Below are 19,798 nucleotides of genomic sequence, written 5' to 3'. Positions count from 1 at the left end.
GATGTATTGTTAAACTGCTGGTTTAAGATGGGTGGCCGTGTACAGACGAGGGCTGCAACAATCTACATGCATCGATTAATCATTCAGAGAATATCAAAACAACTGCATTCTGTTAAATCAGCATATGATGTAACCACACATCCGTCTCTGGAGTCAAATGACTCAAAATCATGATATGTGGTGGCTCTATTTTCCCTGTGAGTTAATTTATTATGCATAAAATAAAAATGCATAAAATCTATTCTGTGACTGACTGTAAGCCAGTGTAAAGATTTCAAAACTGGTGTGATGTGTTCAGATCTCTTAGTCCTGGTTAAAACTCTAGCAGCAGCGTTTTGGATGAGCTGCAGATGTTTAATGCTCTTTTTAGGAAGTCCTGTTAAAAGACCATTACAGTAATCCAGTCTACTGGAGATGAATGCATGGATGAGTTTCTCTTGGTCTTTCTGGGAGACTAAACTTTTAATGCTGTTGATGTTTCTGAGCTGGTAAAAAGCTTCTTAGTGACAGCTTTGATGTGGCTGCTGAAAGTCAGATCTGAGTCTATCAACACTCCAAGGTTACGAACTTGGTCAGTGATTTTAAGAGCTTGAGTCTCCAGATGTTTGCCAATGCTGACCCTCTTCTCTTTGCTACCAAACAGAGTAATCTCAGTTTTGTCTTCATTTAATTGTAGAAAATTCTCCTTCATCCAGGTGTTTATATGCTCCAGACACTGACACATTAAGTCTATTGGACTGCAGTCATCTGGTGACAGAGACACATAAAGTTGTGTATCATCAGCATAACTTTGATAATTAATGCTATAGCTCTGTAATATTTGACCCAAAGGGAGCATATACAAGTTGAACAGAAGAGGTACAAGGACTGACCCCTGGGGGACTCCACAAGTCATGGCCACTCGCTCAGATTCATAGCTGCCGATCGTAACAAAATAACTCCGGCCTTCTAAATAGGACCTGAACCAGTTAAGGACCGCTCCAGAAAGTCCAACCCAGTTTTCCAGCCTGTGCAACAGGATTCTGTGATCTACAGTGTCAAACGCAGCACTGAGATCCAATAGAACCAGGACTGATACTTGGCCAGAATCAGTATTCAACCTAATGTCATCTAACACTTTGACCAGAGCTGTTTCAGTGCTAATGATCTGCTTCCTGTTTGTCGTCCTGATGTGAATATAAACAGTAAATTAACTTATTTCAGACTTTTTCTTTTTCTTACAAAACTTCCACAAAATCAGCGTTACCATGGAGGTTGAGAGCCTTCAGTTGTGTGTGTCCCGGCAGGTCATTATCGGTCACCACGGCGATGCTGTTGAAGGAGAGATCGAGGCGCAGAGCCTGGCCTGTTACCATGGGAACACGGGTGAATCCAGCGTGGGAGCAGTTACAGGAGAGCTGCAGGTCGCAGCGACTGCAGGACGACCTCCCATCGTCTGTGTTTGACCTCTGACCCCGGCCCAGAGAGAGGAAGGTGAGGAGGAAGAGTAGGGTAGAGGATGACGCCATGCTTCAGTAGCACAGCAGATTTATTACGGCTGCAGAAAGGAAGTGAAAGTGACACAAGGAGGAAGAAGGACGTGATGAAAAGAGGAAGTTTCCTGCAACTTCTACTGCAGCATAATCCCCTCCAGCAGATTTCACATAACTCTTTCCTGAACTTGTGCCTCCAACAGTCAAATCCAGCTGCTAAAAATACCAACACAGACTTTCCTGCCCTCAACCTTTTTACTGGAATTTGGCTTCAGAGTTTTTGCTGCCATTCAACCAAACACCAGCGTTAAAGCTTCATCTTAAAGGCTCTCTGGCTTCCCATTCTCAGAAAGGTCAGAACAAATTCCTGCCAGTGTTGAGCTAAGCCACCAGCTGTTCATACAGATTTATTTCATCCCTGCAGATTAAAGCAGGTCCACTGCAGAGCTTTATGTCACTTTTATTTAAATGCTGATATGATGAACTTGTTGGAAGGACTTTCATGCCTGAAACGTATGGGAAATATTGTGTTAAAATAAGACTACACCAAATTATCTCCAGAATATTAAAAAATGTTCGTCGTGTTTCTGTTGCTGCACTCATGCATTCTTTGACATCTCATCCAGCCGTATTTTATGTGTAACCAGTAAATGTGTGGGCCAGGATCCTGCTGGACTGGTCATATTGGGCTTGGAGACTAATTTTATACTTATTTTCTGAGATCTAACTTCAGATTTCAGATTTCACATTGTTCCACATTTTTTTAGCACACTGGCTAAGCTCTGTGAACAGAAATGAGTCTCCTTATTCTGGATTAAATACTCTGTTTAATACAGAGTTATATTCACTCTAATTTATTTTTGGGAAGTGCTGTTTCTTCCTTATCTTCTCTCTCTTCTTTTCTTTACTTTCTCCTGTGAAGCGTCTGTTTCTCTCTTTGTTTGTTCTACATGTATCGCTATTTTTCTTGTTGCCCGCCTGGATTGGATTATAGCAAGTCTCCTGTGGGCCACATGTGGTCAAGATGTCAGTTTTTGACCTGGACGTGGATTACAGCAGGTATTTTGAAGTGGTCCTAATATGGTACCACTTCTGGCCCTGTGGAGCCAAATGTGGTGATCATGTGTTTTTGCAGCTAGGCTCACATTAAGTCAACGCTGTAAGTCAAAGGCAAGTTTAACAACTTTGTTTTTCTGAATTAATAACTCATAACATGCAGAGATTCCCTGCATCCCGTACCACCTGTAGTCCGTTGTCATCATTTCATTTCTATCTAAAATGTTTTGTGTCCACCAAATTTCTACTCTTGTTATGGATAGTTACATTGCTAGGGTGGGATTGTTCAGAAAGTGTTGCATAACAGGAAAGCCAGACAGGAGTTTTCAGGTGGCACAACGTCATCTAGTCTGGGGAGGCTGGGAATTACGAGACAACTGTAAAAAAGAAAACCATTGTCTACTATTTAAAGTACTGTTTCAATAATCCTTTCAAGAAGTTTTTAGAGGACATAATGATAATTTCAGACATGACAAAAAATAAAAAGAGGAAATTCTGGTTCTGTAAAACAAAAACATTTAATAATTTAACCATGACTGAGTAAAACCAGCGTATGTTGAAGCTGTAAAAACCGTTCATCATCATCTTGCTCGCAGACACAAAGCAGGAAAAATCCAACAGAAAAGACAAAAACATGGACTGAAATTTATAGAAGAGGATTTCCACAAGACAGAAAAGACTAAATGTGAGCTTAAACTGACGCAGACAGGGAGAAAAGAAATGTTCTGAACCCTGAATTGAGACTAGATTTAAATAAAACATCAAATCTAACCTCTTACTGTCCAGCCTTGTGACATTAACTCTTATTCAGTTTTGAGTCTAAGCTGCACTGATTGTTTTATAACCCTTTATTTGCTTTAGTGCTTCCCTTTTTCTTTATATTATATATTCAGACAGCGGAAAAAATCTGCTGCAAGGCTGCTGTAAAAAACACCATCAAAGTTTTCATTTAAAGAGTAAAGAACAGGAAAGTCAATATTTTCTACAAAACTGTATGAATCAAGTTGCCTTACCTGTATTTTCTTACTCCAGATAAAGCAGTTTAAAAAGAAATAAAAAGGACACTGAGCGAGCGGACAGAATGAGACAAAGATGGTTTTATGATTGAACAGAGAGGAAGTGAGAACTCGGGGTGACATCTGGAACGGAGTAAAAAGAGGTAGTGGACATGAAAATTAACTCTGGGGACAAAACCAGTGGGAGGGATGTTGCGTTTACAAAAATGTATCTTAAGGTAATTTTTTTGCATATTTTCAGAACAAAAACTGCTAAATTGATCATTAATTTTTGTCAAAAGAAAACAGTTTCCAATAAAACAACAGATATTGTTTTTGTTATGTTTGTTCAACATTTTATCGAGCTGAAGGGAAGAGGATGGATGTTGTATGATAGTGCGTGTGGTTTCTGTTAAAAAACACGCTGTAACCACCATGTGCACGGGACCGTGACTGAATATCTTTCCCTCAACTTTCAGCTCAGCTGTCTTACAGTAACACTGAGAAGACTTGTCAGATAAACTCACACCCAAACATGGCCTCATGTTGGTTTAATGAGGAAACCAATAATATAATAATAATATAAAACGGGACAAAACTTTTCTTTATCATAACATTATACAGTCACTGACCACATTATCAGGTTCAGCTGTTAGTGGTGGGTGAATCGATCCAAATATCGATCTATGTTAGTGTGATAACATCGATACTTTAAAGCAAGGCTTGAACACGATCAAAATCTTGATAAATAAGATAAATACAGTGTTTTTAGTGGACTCGGTTGTCTGAGTTGTCTGATTGAAATATATTTAGATTTTCATGTTGTGAGTAATAACTTTGTTTATGTGCTAAGTTGTTAGAAATTATTGCATTAATTCCACAGATCAATCTCTGCATTAATAAGATATAGGAATCAACGATAAAGGTCCTTTAGTTACTTCGTATTGATATGATACCAAATCTTTTATCACACACCCCTACCACCTATGTAGCTGCTTATTAACACAGATATCTAATCAGCCAATCACATGGCAACAACTCAACACATGTAGTCATGTAGACATGGTGAAGACGACATGCTGACGTTCAAACAGCATCACAATGAGGAAGAAATAGGATTTAACTGACTTTGAATGTAGCATGGTTGTTGGTCTGAGTTTTGGAGCCAAAAAAGAAACTAAAAGAAACTCAGCTTCAAACAGCTAAGTCAAAAACCTACAACAAAGCCAGAAATCTGAGTGTAGTCATGGACTCAGACTTGACTTTTAACAGTTATATTAAGATAGCTGTGAAGTTGGCTTTCTGTCCCCTAACCCTTTAACATTTTAAAGCCCGACCCAAGAAAAAAATGAGGAGTAAAGTCTAATTTTCTTTATATTATTGTAATATTTATTACTGTTATTGTATGTCAAAATATTTAGTGCATTACCATATTATTATTGTATGCACCAGGGGGCAGAAGACAAGTACCAGATTGTGTTTGACATGGTTTGGATCAAAGTTTTTACCATAGCGTGATGCCAAAAGTCTCAGAAACCGCATGAATCAAGTACGATACATACGGCATTGAAGGATACTTATATGTGGGTTGTGTGAGGCCCAGGCCTCTGAGATGTGTGTGTGTACTTAACTTCCTGTTGTTGAAGCTTCGCATTCAAAACCAGCCACATCCAATCTGATGCCTGATGACTGCTTTGGTTATGAGCCATTAAATCAAACATGCTTATGTTTAAAATGTTCATACATTTGTTTCTGCACATATTTATAAATATAATACTTGAGCAAATGAATGAAACAATATGGTTTTGCATTAATCTTTATCTGTTAATAAAAGATCTCAGACTCTTCAGAGGAACATCTAATTCAGGTTTAAGGCTCCCTGATTCATCCTTTGCTATAAGGGTAGTGAAGGGGACTTAGAGCCTGCAGACACAAGGAGACAACTGGGTACTTCCTGTCCACCAAGACGGTGAATTGTTCCAGGTTTAAACAGAGACTGCTGCGGGTAGAGAATAATTACCGTTCAGGACTCTTAAAGAAAGACTTGGTTTGCAGTAAGACCGTGAGTCAGACGTCTGATGTAGTTTGGTGTATTGACTAAGAAAACTGCTGGCTTTTAGTAAAGTGAGGGTTTCCCTGGATGAACAGGGGTTAGAGTCGGGGCCTTGAAAGTTTCCAGCAACACCCCAGTTTCTATTGCCATTTTCAACTTTTTTATTTTAACTTAGCATTACTACCCCTATTTATTTAAGTTCTAATGTCATTTTCGGTTTATTTATTTATTTGGAGCTTTTTAAATGTCTTACTTCCTTATTTTTATGTCTGTTTTTATTACAAGCTGTTAGTCTGTCTGTCTGGCTCTGCTGCTTCTAGCCTCGGGAGGGAGATAAAGGTTTTTTTTAACCCCTGCAGGAACAGCTGAGAGTCATGTTCCTTCCTTCCTCATTGATGCACAACGTTGCAACTAGGCAATGAAAAAATGTCTTAGAGTTGGGGTGAGGAGTCTGAAATATTAAAAGAATAATAGTTTTGGTAATATAATGGCTTGAAATTATTCAGAAAATGAATAATAATTTTAACCATGTTCCATGAAAATGTGTGCAATAGAGGGCTGAATCTTCCTGAATAGTTATTTCAGTAGATAGATAAAATGCTCAGTGTGGAGTAGTTACCATATATAAATAAATATAAACCTATATCACACTTTACATTTTAGAATGTGCTACTAGGTAGCAGCTCATAGTAGGTCAGATCATGCTTTAATCTGTTTTAAGAATACAGATGACTTTTCTCTTAGACAAACCACCGTCCAGATATGTTTTAAAGAGATTTTTCATGCTGGTTTAGAGACTGATTGGTTTTCAACTGACTTCTCTTTGTACCTAGGACTTCTTCAAAATCTGTTATGAGTATCTGTGGCCTTGCAGAGAAAACCACATGTGCTCCACGCGTGTTCCTCATCTGCTCTGCATGAATATGAACATGTGAATCACATGTGGACCAAATGTTCATGCACATGTGCTTTATATGTTCTCCACAAGTAGAGAATATAAGTGGGAAAATTTTATTTGGATAAGATTAACAAATTTCCTTGATTTTTACAGAGCATGAATAACATTAATTAAAGTTGTTTGACCCCCCCCTCCTTTTTTTTCTTCTTCTTCTTTTTTTTTAGCATTTCCCATATCAGTTATCGGCTAAAATTAGTCTCTGGCATCTTTTGTAGCTGCTTTCTGAAAAACGTATTGTCCCCACCTGATCCTCAGAAGTCTGAACTTACTGAAATATGATCATGCTACGATCAGTCAGCAGATTAAACCAAGTGCAACTTGAGTGAAATGACTCTTTTCAACATAAAAATGGATAAAAAAATAAACCACCCAGAGGACCTTTGGTGCCAGATCGAATTTAAACAGCACAACAAACAATAATATGTTCCTAGTACACAATGTTCCAGAAATAATTGGCCTTGATGTCAAATATTTTAACACGAGATATGCAACTGTACCACACTGTTGTATCATCTGGGTTATTATCTATACACCAGGGGGTGCCATGGTTATTTTTTAATTAAGGGGTAGATTAATTTAAACTTTTTGACATTAGATGGCAGTTTCTCATCATTTACAATTACAGCAATTATTTTCCAAACTTCTTAAAGTAAAAAACTGTTTGAAAAGGAGAACATTTGTTCTAGTTTAGGTCTGATGCTCAATCAGATTTTCTGGATTTTTCAGCTTCTGTTGTCAATGGAAGGTTATATAACATTTTGTAATCCTGCCTTTCTTAAGAAATGTCTCTAACCTCAATTTGCACAATAATGGAGGTTGTAGGAGCAGCTTCACATGAGATAAGAGCAACACTAAACCTGAAAGGTGCAAACAAGTCAGACGCTCCAGAAACCTGAGACACTGAACAATACAGTGAAACTGATATAAATACGTCACCCAGCGTAATCAAAAACTCGTCAATTAAAGTAGGAAATTCTGAAGACTCAATGGGTGGTCATGCAGAAAATAAATTAGGTCAACATAAGACGATATGAGATGAAAAGAATCATTGTTATCATGATATTTGAGCTTAAAGCTCCTGCGTGGTTTTGAAGAATTAAATAAAGCGTCTGCAAGATAAAAGGCAGAGAAGCAGCAAAAACCATCCAGATGAGGCTTCAAGACTTCAGCTGATCTAAAAGAAAGTGAGTTTGTTTTCATGTAGAATTATTCAGTATTATTTTAGATTACATTACATCTGCATTAAATCTGAGCATTTCATCAGATATTCTACATTTGTGGCTGTTAGATTAATTGTAATTTGAGCAAACACACATTAGATTTATGCTCAGGTCATTTCTTTACATATTGTTAACCTCATAGTATAATTACCTAAGACAAATTTGGCTAAATTGTGATATCTGTGTAACTGTGCTCTCCTAATATTGTAGATTAACTGTGCATCATTCCTATAAAACCTTAAAATATGAGTCCAAAGGAATTTTTTCATTAATTTACTTGCTTAGTTCGTTATTAACATGTTAGTTATGCATCTCAACATTTTCTTGGTATTTTTGTGCCATAGAAGTTGACCCTTGTTCATCATCACCATCATCCTCATCATGAAGCTGTTCGGTTTATGCCTGATGCTAGGCACCGTTGTGACCCTGAGTCAAGCAAATCCGATCAACTCCACCCTCACCAGGCACATCGGAGGCATCTGTGAGTTAAAGAGACACAACTGCCCGGACCTGCTCGGGGCCTTCTGCCCACAGTGCGACGACCACGGGAACTTCCTCCCAAAGCAGTGCTCCGGCTCGACCGGTTACTGCTGGTGTGTCGATGTCATCACTGGAGAGGAGATACCCAACACGAGGAGCCGGCCTGGGGTCATGCCTGTCAACTGTGGTAAGGAATTTTTTTAAAATGTTTGCTGGAAAAAGTAGTGAAAGATAACTAAGAAGATCCACTGAAGTTGGGATTTCTGGTGTTCACTTGACATCACTTCCATCCTATTACTTACACGTAAACAAAAAGTCAAGATAGGACATTTTAGACCAGAACATGTGTGGCATAGGGGGTGCTTTTTCACAATGGCTACTCAATAAGAGTACAAATTAGCATATGTAAGAGTAAATAACTCCACAGTGTACTTTTATCTTAATGCCTACTGTTTTGGTATGCTGATGTAAAATGACTTGGAAAACAATGAAAATGTGTTTGCCAGGGCTCTTGCAGTTTTAGATGTTTCTCTGCTGCAGCACAACTGACTAAAATCAATGGCTAATGAAGAAGCTTATGAAGAACTTTTTATTTGTGTGAGGTGTGCTGTAGCAGGGAAACATCCAAAAACTGCAGGACTGTAGCTCACAAGGACCGGAGTGGCAGAATCCCTGGTGCATACAGACATGCTAAAGGTGACATTAAAAAGGAGGATCCTGACATTTCTATGTCCACAGTTCTGTGGAAACAGTGTTCCTGATAACTGGAAAATACTTTGTGTTTGCTTTGTTTTCTAATCATTCAAACCATGAAACTAACTGAGGTCACTTCAGCATTCCTTCATAAAAAGATAAAAAAAGAGACACGGAGAAGAGTAGCTTATGGACCTTGAAAGAACTGAGTCAAATTACACCCGAGTTTCCAGTTATTGCTTTACTTCAAGTGGTTAGAGTTCTTTTCTGTTTGCTTCTGTTATATTGTGGGTAAATCAAAGTTATTTTAGTTTCCCAAAGAAAAGAAAAGAAATATAAAGGTCCATTTGGGTTGACGTGTTTTGCAGAAATGCACGAGCACTGTCCGTATGGCTGGTCCCGCTTCGAAGAGCGGTGTTTCATCTTCGTTGACAACCCGAAGTCGTGGCTTGAAGCTGAGGTGAGTTCTGATGAAGACAACCTTCGATCGCTTGGCTGTTCACACACGAAGTGATGAATAAAACGCTGGAAATCTTGCTGCTTCCAGGTTTTCTGTCAGTTTGATGAGGCCAACCTGGCGTCAATCCACAGTGATGAGGAGAATCACTTTGTCCAGTCTCTGATCCGCGAAAACACCAACAACTTCCCAGAAACATGGATTGGAGGCAATGATGGCATGCATGTACGGAGACGTTTCACGTATTCAGGATATTACCATTTTAATACTGTGTTTTCATTAATATCTGATCAATGAACTTTTTGTATAATTAAATAATAAAATAGTAAAATACACCAAAAGGAATATATTTTGGGGGTACATTTTGTCCTACAACTTTTTATAAAAAGTTCTTCTACGTAACCCACCAGCCAGTGTAACCATGGTTAACTGTTTTTTTATTTGTGTACCTACAGCCTGGTTTCTGGATGTGGTCTGACGGCTCAAAGTTCCACTATGACAACTGGTATAGTGATGACAATGATGAGGAAACTGAACGCTGTCTGAGGATGAATTATCAATGTAAGACAACACAAGCACATACATTTAAAGGTCCCATATTATACATTTTTTCAACAATTTCATATGGGCGTCAACAACATTGTTTTCAAATTGTATTACCACAAATTCAGCCTTGGTCCTTAATTTCACCCATTCCAAATATGGCTCTAGTGAGTTCTAATGAGAACGGGCTCTTTCTGTGTCTGAACCTTTAACCTTTGATTTAAATCACTTTTTTAAACACAATGTTACTGGTCTTTGGATCGTACTATTAACCAAGACCAAAATTGGTAGTGATGATATATGCGTTAGGTGTAAAAGTTGTGGGCCATCCAGAAATTCCTTAAATTCCTTAATTCCTGTCTTTTTTTTTTTTTTTTTTACCATTGTGTATTTCTGTTCTTTTTAAAATGTGTTCTTCAGGAATAGTTGTCCAGGCTTCTTGAAGGACTTTCCAAAGCTCTTCCTTTGATTTATTTATTTATTTATTTTTTGTCTTTAGTTCCATTCTTTGTCAATATGATACCACACTGCTTCAGTAATATCATAGTCTGTGCTAGGACATCAAAAAAGCTATAAATGGAATATACAGAGTCTGATTTTTTTCTGTTGTCTTTCCTCTGTTTTGTTTTGCAGATGGCTTGAAATGGTCCGCTACCCACTGCGACGATGCTCTACCTTTTGTTTGTTCCAAGAGTACCTAAACCCAACCTGATCGTTTGCTAGTTAGTAGGATGCACATGTAGCAGTGCAGCAGATGTAGATCTTTTCTTAGTTCAATGTGATTGATGTGCCAGTCTTTTCTGCAGATCATCATGTTTGTACATGAATACCTTTTATGCTGTTATTAAAATTTCTGGACTGTCTGAAACCACTGTCACGAGAGATCCACTGATCACCCCCTACCATGTTCACGCTGGTTCGACATTCTCATCAACATGCCATTATTACTGAGCTGAGAGGTTTTATAAACATGAGCCAGTTTTAAACAGTATTTGGCAGGTTTTCCAGGTCTTCCAACAGGGAAGAGACACACCCAAGCTCTGTGGAGGGTTTATGTGTCCTGTCTGGCCTGGGAATGCTGTGGCATCCCCAGGAGAAACTGGAAGGCATTACTGAGAAGGAGGTGTCAGATAGCCTTTTAGAAAGTTATCACTTTATTATGCCTTTAAATAGACAGAATATGATGGACAAATGACCAATACACATGATTAGATTGTTGATACATAACAAACAGTCTCTGTTATGTGACACTAACTGGTTAACACACCTACATTACAGCAACACTGGTTCTAATTTCTTTATTTTTTCTCTTTTAAATGAGTCTTTACTCTGGCCAGTTAACATATTGGGACTCATCTGGGTCGTCAAACTTAGATTTCTAAGGACATCAGCTGTTAATTGACTATAATGTGGATAAACCAGCTACATGTTTGGAACATACTGGGGATACACTGGTCAGTTAACATACCTACACTATGGGGACACTGACCATTTCATGAACCTACATTGTGGGGACACACTCATTGAAGCATGGGGGGACACTTGTTTTAATGAACCCAGACTAAGGGGACACAGATCGGTTAACATAAACATATTCGTGGGGCAAACATATATTAAGAGGAGAAAGACCATTAACATGCCTACAGCTGGGGAACATATTAGCCAACATATTATAGAATAGAATAGAATAGAATAGAAGTACTTTATTCATCCCAAGCACATTGTCAGGACACTGGTTGTTTGTGAGGACGTGATTAGTTACCAACACCATAGAAACACTGAGGAGGCAGACTGAGGCCACATTGTGCAGGCAATGAAAACATTAGTATTGTCAGGATTCTGCTTGTTTATTGAATCTATGTCGGCCCATCGGTGGAAACGGGGCGTTATTAGCAAACTTCTCATCACACATAATGCATTCTGCCTGAGTCCTTTCCTGTCCTTTACTAAAGTAAAGCACATGTTCAACTTGCTTTTTATAGGGAAGAATCATCTGCACTGTGTTTCTGACTTAGAAAATACGTTTTAAAATATTGTTGTAATATTTTGATGACCCCCATTTATTCACTTTATACCAGGTTTTAAAAGTTTCTGTGGTTAGGCTCCCAAAATGTTGTTTCCATACCAACAAAGTGTCCACATGATAAAAGAAAAAAAAAAAAAAAAAAATATGAGCGGATACAGTTCAACTTGTCTCTGTGTGGACATGGCCTTAATTTTAACAACTAGAGGCTGTGTATGGTCTGTGGACCCCCTGTGCTCTTTAGTTGGGAACCAGTGGTTTGAGGTGGCTGCTGGTGAAGCAGACGTTAAGTTTTACTGCAAAACTTGGAGCATGCATAAAGTAAATGACACATATTTACTGGTTTAGCAGTATTTACTGTGTGTGTATGTGTGTGTGTAGAGGCTAGTTATTTCATAACAGAGCACTTTGTACCTTGTTGCACTAAAACAAACATTTCACTCTGACGTCCTCATTTCCTGGCACTGATGGAGTGCAGAATTAAAAAAAAAAATAAAAAAAATACTTGTTGTGAAGTCAATTTTAGCAGCAAGTGGGAGCCAATTATTAACTGGCCTAATATGTGGAATAATCTCTTAACTGCATGTCCCAAAAATTTGTCTTCCCAGTGTTTTTGAAGGTGTTTGATTGGAATTCTGTGCACACTTTCTAACTTCACTCAACATTTAGTGAGTTCATGTTGGAATTATTCGTCATCATGAAATTGTGAAAAACAATCCATTTATTTTGAAAAAAATCTCAGACATTAGACATGAAATGTTTCTTTTCTCAGTTTCTCAACATGTTTAGTCAGTGTGAGATTTCCCAACATGTTGCAGCCGACTTTCTAAGCAGAGCTGGTGGTAAATAATTTGTTCATTAAATACTGATTCCTCACTGCTACTGACCTTTTGTAGGTAAAGCTCTGACTCAGGCTGGGTAAACTGTCCCAGCAGCTTCAGCAGATCAATAAAGACGGGGGAGGACGCTGGTTCGGCGAGAGGATAAATACCTCATCAGGCCAGATTTCAGAAACAGAAACAGGAGGCACCATTAGGAAAGCAGGAAAACTCTCGATAGAGGAGGATGAAGACGCTGCTGCTGTTGTACTTGTGCGTGTATGTTAGCTGGGCGCAGGATGTTTTAGATTATGACGACTACGACTCGGTGAGTATGTTACTAAAGATGGCAACAATTCTGCTTAAATATATGAAAATATCTTGCTTTATTGCTCAAAATTTGGACCATATGGAAAGCTATCAGAACTAATTGCATCTTCTGCTTTGAAACATGACAAAAAAGCCTAAAATTGTTCCCAAATTAATGAAATAATAATCAGTAAAACCAATAAAGACACACATATAAGTAAAATTATGATTAACAACCTGCAAATTAAATGTGTTGATTAGAGCACAAAGTCAAAAAAAAAGAAAAAAAGAAAATAAAAACAAATATTACATGGAAACGCTAAAGCAGAAAAAGTGATGTTTAAATAAAAAAAGTACCAACGTTTAAAAGAAAACTGCTCAGGAATGAATATTTTGTAAAAACATTTATCTCAGCTGTTTTTTAAAGTTGTTTGTACCTACAGTAAGAAAGAGTAAATGACTGTAGAATAGAACTGATAAGTCTCCAGATATCACCTCATCTAAAACACTTTACCTTTCCTTGTAATTTCCATTTAGAAATGAAGTTATCTATATTTAGGTACTAGTGACTAGTCAAGAGTTCATAGCACATTGAGAACAAACAATAATTAAAACAAATTTAACACAGCGAAGATTAGCTCAACTGGTTGTACAGAAGCTACAGCTCCTCGGAGCAGCCGGTCCAGGTCCAGGTCTTGGTCTGGGACCCCCCTGCTGCAGGTCATTCCCCGCTCACCCTGACCCCCTTTCCTCTCAGCTACTGCTGAATAAAGGCCACCAGGGCCCATAAATCCTTAAAATAAATAAAACTTTAACATATAATTGTAATTTACATTTTATTGTTGTCTATTTTTGTTTAAAAAAATCTCTTCCATTTAATTATTAAAAAATTCAAAATTAATCAGAGGTTATTATTTTTTTATGTCTATGTATCATGTATTGTAAACACAAATATATATTTACCCCATTTATTTAAATAAACAAACATACATGCATAGCTGTACATCAGGATTTTACCCATTATTTATTTGTTTATGATTATTTATGACTTCATGACCATCTAACATCTTTTACTGCGGGATAAAAACAAATTTTTAAAAAGCAGCAACAAGTAAAAATGACAGATTAGATTCCTATAATACTATTAATAACAGTTTATTTTTTCTCCCACAGGACAAGACATCGCCAGAAAAGAACGGAACTGTACGTACAACAAATTACCATAAATAAATAAAATTATTTCACTTGAAGTTTTTACTAATTTATTAACTTGCTTTCTTTACATGTGTCCCTGCAGACTGAAGGAGCAGGCGTGGATGCTCGTGGTCACCGACCAGTAGTAAAAGGCAGGGAAACGTATACTCCAAGCCGAAACGTCCCTCCCCCCATCAGTGGAGGCAGCAGGTAAAACCACATGATGAAATATTCTGTTATTCGCCTCTTCTACTTAGCTGGAAGTCTAGCTCTGATAACCTGGCTGCAATCTTTGGTTCCTAGTCAGTAAAGTAGAGGGCTGGTGGAATTGAACACAAAAATAAGTCGAGTAAAGAGAATTTAACTACAACATACAAACTGATGAACGTGTCTCTTGTTAAGGTATCGTGGCCGACCCACTCCGGCCCCCGTTGGACGTCTCGTCGAGCAGGAGAAGGTGCAGCAGCCCGAGGCAGGAGGATGCACCCATGCCTCAGATGAGATGGTAAGAAAACACACCAGGAGTGTTTCCACTGTTTTAATGTTCACAAGAAGCTGCTGCTCAAGGGTTTGCAAGTTTCTGCTAAAAAAACAGAAGGCGGGGAGGCTGACTCTCTCTGGAAAAGCTGCACTAGCTTTGTAGAAATTTATAAATATATGTTTTAAATATTGATACATTTTTCACAAAATTAATGTATTTATAAGTCAAGAAACTTCAAAATACCATCAAGAATGCCTTAAAAAAATCTACATTTTTGCCCCTAATGGGCCAAATTTTGGTGTATTGATTACACTCAAACTCATTCAGACAAACTGTTCCTGATCCAAGTCTTATGATAATACACGGTTTCACAAATAAGGGTTCATGTACCTCTTGGTTCTATCATTTCTATCTTTAATAGATGTGTCTTCAGTTTGTATGATGAGATGAGTCAGTTCAGGTGGTCAGGATTACCACACATGTGGAAATGTACACGCATGGACATTTAAATTAACTTCTAGATCTTGAAAAGTTACTCTGATCGTGATGTGAAATACTGGATTTTTTATTCCTGGGATTGAAAGTTTTGTGGATTTGCAGATCCAGTGTGATCAGGAAGTTATGTTGCACATGTAAATACAATAATGTGTTATTATTTTCTTATTAAATATAAACAATATTTATAAAATCTGTTAAAAATATGGGATTAAACTAATGTTTATTGATATACTGAAGCAAGATTTAGTTGAAACTGGCCTTACTTTTTTCCAGAAATCTTGATAACATACATGTATTTATTTATACTAAAGTAAAGGGGTAAAATGGGAATTTTCATTGTTAAAAGGCTTTTATGTTGTTGTTTTACTGGTCCAGCCCACTTGGGATCAAAGTGAGCTGTAGGAACTAAAATTAGTTTTATTGGCTGAAATTGGCTGAAAGATTATTCTACAAGTGCAAAATAATGCCAAGAGTTTTTATTGTGTTGATAAAAACCCTTAAAAACATGAGTCAAGTTGAATTTTAGCTTCTTGTTGGCATTCTGTATGTGAGCAGTGTTTTCTCAGTTGACCCAGAAACGTTTAGCTCAGAAAGGAAAATGTTTTAATGGAGTTGCTTCATCTAGAATCTTCCTCCTTTCTTTCAGGGAGTTTTATGTCCCACTGGCTGTGAGCTGAAGACCATGGCGCTGAAGCAAGAGAGGAACGTTAAGACGGTAAATTCCACAAATTCGTTGCTTAATCTTCCGGAGATTTCTGAGCAAAAGTCGATAAAAAGTTGGTGTAAGCCTTGGTAAATCCCTGGCTCTGCGCCTTGTTGTCCTTCATTCTACAAGGTGAAAGCTGCATCAGTTTGTTTTCATCTATATCTCAGGCCGTTAACAACCTCAAGCCTCAGGTGGAGGACTTGTCCCGTACCTCCAACAACGTCTTTGTCTACGTCAACGGCATGTCGAACTCTCTGAGGGAGCGACAGAGACTCTTTAACGGTGAGAAAAATAGGCTAAATAACTCTGCTTTTCCAGAGTAAGCTTCAAACTCAGGAACCAAAGTTTATCATGTTCCATAATGAAACATTCAGTTGTTCAAAGACTGTGTGAAATAAGTTTTATTGAAACTAAAGCTTTTTACTTTTATTTTTTTTTTTAAACATAGGACATTTTACATAAAATTTTACATTTTACATTAACTGCAAAATACTTTTTTTTAACCTGGTGCTTATTTATGAAATATAATATAAGAGAATCAAATCATCATAAATAAAGGAATGTTAAATTAATTACAAAATATTTTATTATTTAATTTTTTAATTTAGTTTAATCAAAAGTATTTTCAATAAAATAATACTTAAAAAATTGTAGTGGTAAAAATATGAATTTAATGGAGGCTTGTTTGAGATAACCCTTTAAGTGTCTGTTATTAACATCTTTGTCAACTTTGACATTTACATCAATTTTTTCATGAAAATATCAAATTTTTATTCAATAGTAAAACATATTAGCATGAATTATTATGCAACATAACATTGCATTTCTTTATTTTTGATGTCAGACAACAGCAGGGTGGTGACTCAGTACACTGATCAAGTGGATGAGCAACACGCCTACATCAAGGAGACGGTGGACACATTATTTCCTTCCAATATCAGAGTGCTGCAGGTAAACAGGAGCTCGCTCACACACACACACACACACACACAAATAGTTAAATAAAACATTTAATTGGTTGGCTGTGTTTATAAATGCAACCAAAAGGCGGCAACCTAAAGTAAAGTATCCTGGCTGCAGGGTGTTCTGGACAAGATCCAGCTGAAGATTCAGAAGCTGGAGAAGGCCATCCAGGCCCAGAGAGAGGAGTGCAAGAACCCGTGCAAAACCAAGTGCCCCATTCCAGTCGTGTCTGGTGAGTGGAAGTGGTATAACTCGCCACAGGCTCAAAAATGGCTGATTTAAACCAACGTCCTCTGGGGAACAGGCGTGCCTGTGAAAAACATGATTATGGTGAAATAAATTAAAGTATAGTCAGTCGCAAGCATTGAATTGTTTAAAAAAAGAGGAAATCAGTGCAAGTTGATGGCTTTACTACACATTTATTATGGAGACAAAGGTACATATTTACCATGTGTAATCTTACCGGATGTAAACTGAGATCTAAACCCAGAAAATCTTTTTCTTTTCCTTATCTTACATCCTTTGGGATTCAGGTAAAGAGTGTGAGGACATCTTCCGTCGTGGTGGAAAAGACTCCCAGATGTACCTGGTCAGGCCTGATGAGTTCTACCCTCCATACAAGGTCTTCTGTGATCAGACCACCCAGAACGGAGGTAAAACACCACCACCTGTGAACACGTCTTTTGTAGACCTCAGTGTTTCTAAGAGTACTTGTATGTTCTTTCCAGGATGGCTTCTTATCCAGAACAGGCTTGATGGCAGCGTTGACTTTGGCAGACGTTGGGATGCATATCGTCGTGGCTTCGGCAATGTCGCTTTCAATACTGGCAAGGGTCACTGTGAAACCCCTGGTAAGATGTCAAAGATCTCTGTGTTACACTGCTACTTCTGTAATCTGTAGTCAACTAACAGACTTTCCTTCCTCACGCATGTGGCAGGTGAGTACTGGCTGGGCAATGACCGAATCAGCCAGCTGACCAAGATGGGTCCCACTGAGGTTCTCATTGAAATGCAGGACTGGACCGGAGCCAAGGTGACTTTTTAAGACTTCTAACTACTCAATCCATATCTTTAAGTGTTAGATTGTTCATCTGACATAAAACCTGGTCATTGGCTTCAGAAAATTTTCAATTTTATTGTACAAAATAAAAAATTTAAGCCTCCATTTCTTTTGTTAACAAACAATCGAGTAGACCTAGAGAGTCATGAAACAGTCCTTACTGATGGCACCTCTACCACAAGTAGTTACGACTCCAAAACCTTAAAAACTTAATGTTTTGGCTTCTTTTCATTCAGGTCCATGCCCATTACCGCCAATTCACGATCCAATCAGAGTCATCCAACTACGTGCTGGCTGTCGATGGCTACTCTGGTAACGCTGGCAACTGTTTCCTGGAAGGATCCCTGGAGCTCTACGGTGAAAACCGCACCATGACCATTCATAATGGCATGATGTTCAGCACGTATGATCGAGACAACGACAACTGGTAGGTACCCTAAATAAACATCTAGGAGCTGAAGGTGTTCAGAGACAGAAGGATGCTTTAGTTGAATATAAAAATCTTACTAAGTGATTTTAAAGCAATTTCACATAAAATAAGTATTTCCATTTTATGTTACCTTTATCTTCAATCCAGTACTTTATATTTCACCTAATCGCCACAGTACACAGTTTAAGATTAAAACCGTCTTTTCTAGCCTCCTTATTTTCCCCAGTACATATAAAATGCACTTTGATGCCCTGTAATTTAATCTTTACCTTTGTTTCCTGCTGCATTTGAGAAGTTTCATACTGGAGCTGGTTTGAAGTGTGGATGATTTTTCATAAAATTAAATTGAAAATAGGGTCTAAAAACGGAGCCTGTTACAAAGTTATGATATGGAAATCTGGTATGAAGTTCCAGTACAAAGTTACGAAATGAAGTTACAATATTTTGTCATCTTACAAGAATGTACAAAAAAATGTGTCTAAAAAAAACCTCAGTTGACAACAGAGACAAGGTAGATGTGATGTTGAAATGATATACATATATATATATATATATATATATATATATATATATATATATATATATATATATATATATATAATGATATATATTCCTCAACAGGATGCTTTGGGGTTAATAAAATAGTTATATTATAAAAAAATATATTCATGAACACAACTACACCAGTACTTCTAGTTCAATACTTCAAACTCCATTAATGCAAATGTGTACGACTATTGCACAAGATTTTCTGACTACTCACACTTTCCTGTCCATGTTTCCGAATATCAGGACTCCAGGCGATCCCTCTAAGCAATGCTCCAGGGAGGACGGAGGCGGCTGGTGGTACAACCGCTGCCACTCGGCCAATCCCAATGGGCGATACTACATAGGCGGACACTACACACGACATATGTCAAAGCACGGCACAGACGACGGCATGGTCTGGATGAACTGGAAGGGAAGCTGGTATTCGCTCAAGGCCATCAGTATGAAGATCAGGCCTTACTTTCCCTCCAGATAATCACGTCAAAGTTTTAAACACGTAACACAAATAGAATACACCCAAGAGAAGGCATTTGACTTTAATGACTTAAAATCTTCAAACTTGTCTTCCATTGGCTTTTTATTTATTGTCTAGAACTTGTTTGTTGATGGACGTGCAGATTTACAGATAACTAATGCTGAGGCTGGACAAAAGCATTAAATGAACTAAAAAGAGGTGCTATTCAGCATTTTACTTAAAAAAATATTAAGGTTAAAAAGCCAATTAGTTGTGTGGAAAGATGTCATGATCTGTCTTTTTTTGTTACGTGTGACAACTTCAGTGAATCAGGACGAGTTCATGAAACTGTCCTCTGCTACTCAATAAACACATTGAGGAACATA

The 19,798-nt window shown here is 37.7% G+C and overlaps 3 protein-coding genes and 1 long non-coding RNA gene across 6 annotated transcripts in view; 3 read left to right on the top strand and 1 right to left on the bottom strand.

The window, feature by feature from the left end:
- Nucleotides 1–3,682, bottom strand: part of LOC121639415 (toll-like receptor 2 type-2) — a 13,380-nt gene extending 9,698 nt beyond the window's left edge. For both annotated transcript variants that reach the window (XR_006010156.1, XM_041984626.1), the window contains exons 1-2: nucleotides 3,542–3,682; nucleotides 1,247–1,537 (exon numbers count right to left, since the gene is read on the bottom strand). Coding sequence is in view for 1 of the 2 variants with exons in the window: in XM_041984626.1 (XP_041840560.1) it covers nucleotides 1,247–1,508 (262 nt within the window). In the remaining variant the exon portion in view is untranslated. The remainder of the gene's footprint in view (nucleotides 1–1,246; nucleotides 1,538–3,541) is intronic.
- Nucleotides 8–19,798, top strand: LOC121639424. Its single transcript, XR_006010157.1, has 3 exons — nucleotides 8–20; nucleotides 1,544–1,550; nucleotides 19,468–19,798. It is a non-coding gene; the product is annotated as an uncharacterized LOC121639424 (long non-coding RNA).
- On the top strand, nucleotides 2,505–10,795 carry si:dkeyp-75b4.10 (galactose-specific lectin nattectin). 2 transcript variants are annotated; one of them, XM_041984634.1, is made up of 6 exons: nucleotides 2,505–2,531; nucleotides 8,099–8,421; nucleotides 9,296–9,387; nucleotides 9,475–9,609; nucleotides 9,840–9,945; nucleotides 10,561–10,795. In XM_041984634.1, exons 2-6 carry the CDS (start codon nucleotides 8,136–8,138, stop codon nucleotides 10,626–10,628), a joined length of 687 nt encoding a protein of 228 aa, XP_041840568.1. In that variant the 5' UTR covers nucleotides 2,505–2,531; nucleotides 8,099–8,135; the 3' UTR covers nucleotides 10,629–10,795. The 2 variants fall into 2 exon arrangements, with proteins under 2 accessions (XP_041840568.1, XP_041840567.1); XM_041984633.1 differs by lacking the exon at nucleotides 2,505–2,531 and having other exon boundaries at nucleotides 8,014–8,421.
- fgb (fibrinogen beta chain) lies at nucleotides 12,951–19,798 on the top strand. The gene is made up of 13 exons (XM_041984628.1): nucleotides 12,951–13,096; nucleotides 14,251–14,280; nucleotides 14,375–14,481; nucleotides 14,674–14,776; nucleotides 15,897–15,965; nucleotides 16,124–16,238; nucleotides 16,801–16,907; nucleotides 17,037–17,151; nucleotides 17,453–17,572; nucleotides 17,648–17,770; nucleotides 17,858–17,952; nucleotides 18,216–18,406; nucleotides 19,202–19,798. Exons 1-13 carry the CDS (start codon nucleotides 13,016–13,018, stop codon nucleotides 19,431–19,433), a joined length of 1,488 nt encoding a protein of 495 aa, XP_041840562.1. The 5' UTR covers nucleotides 12,951–13,015; the 3' UTR covers nucleotides 19,434–19,798.

This window comes from Melanotaenia boesemani, chromosome 5 (assembly GCF_017639745.1).
Source record: "Melanotaenia boesemani isolate fMelBoe1 chromosome 5, fMelBoe1.pri, whole genome shotgun sequence".
Taxonomy (NCBI): domain Eukaryota; kingdom Metazoa; phylum Chordata; class Actinopteri; order Atheriniformes; family Melanotaeniidae; genus Melanotaenia; species Melanotaenia boesemani.
This window is presented reverse-complemented; position numbering and strand designations above follow the sequence as displayed.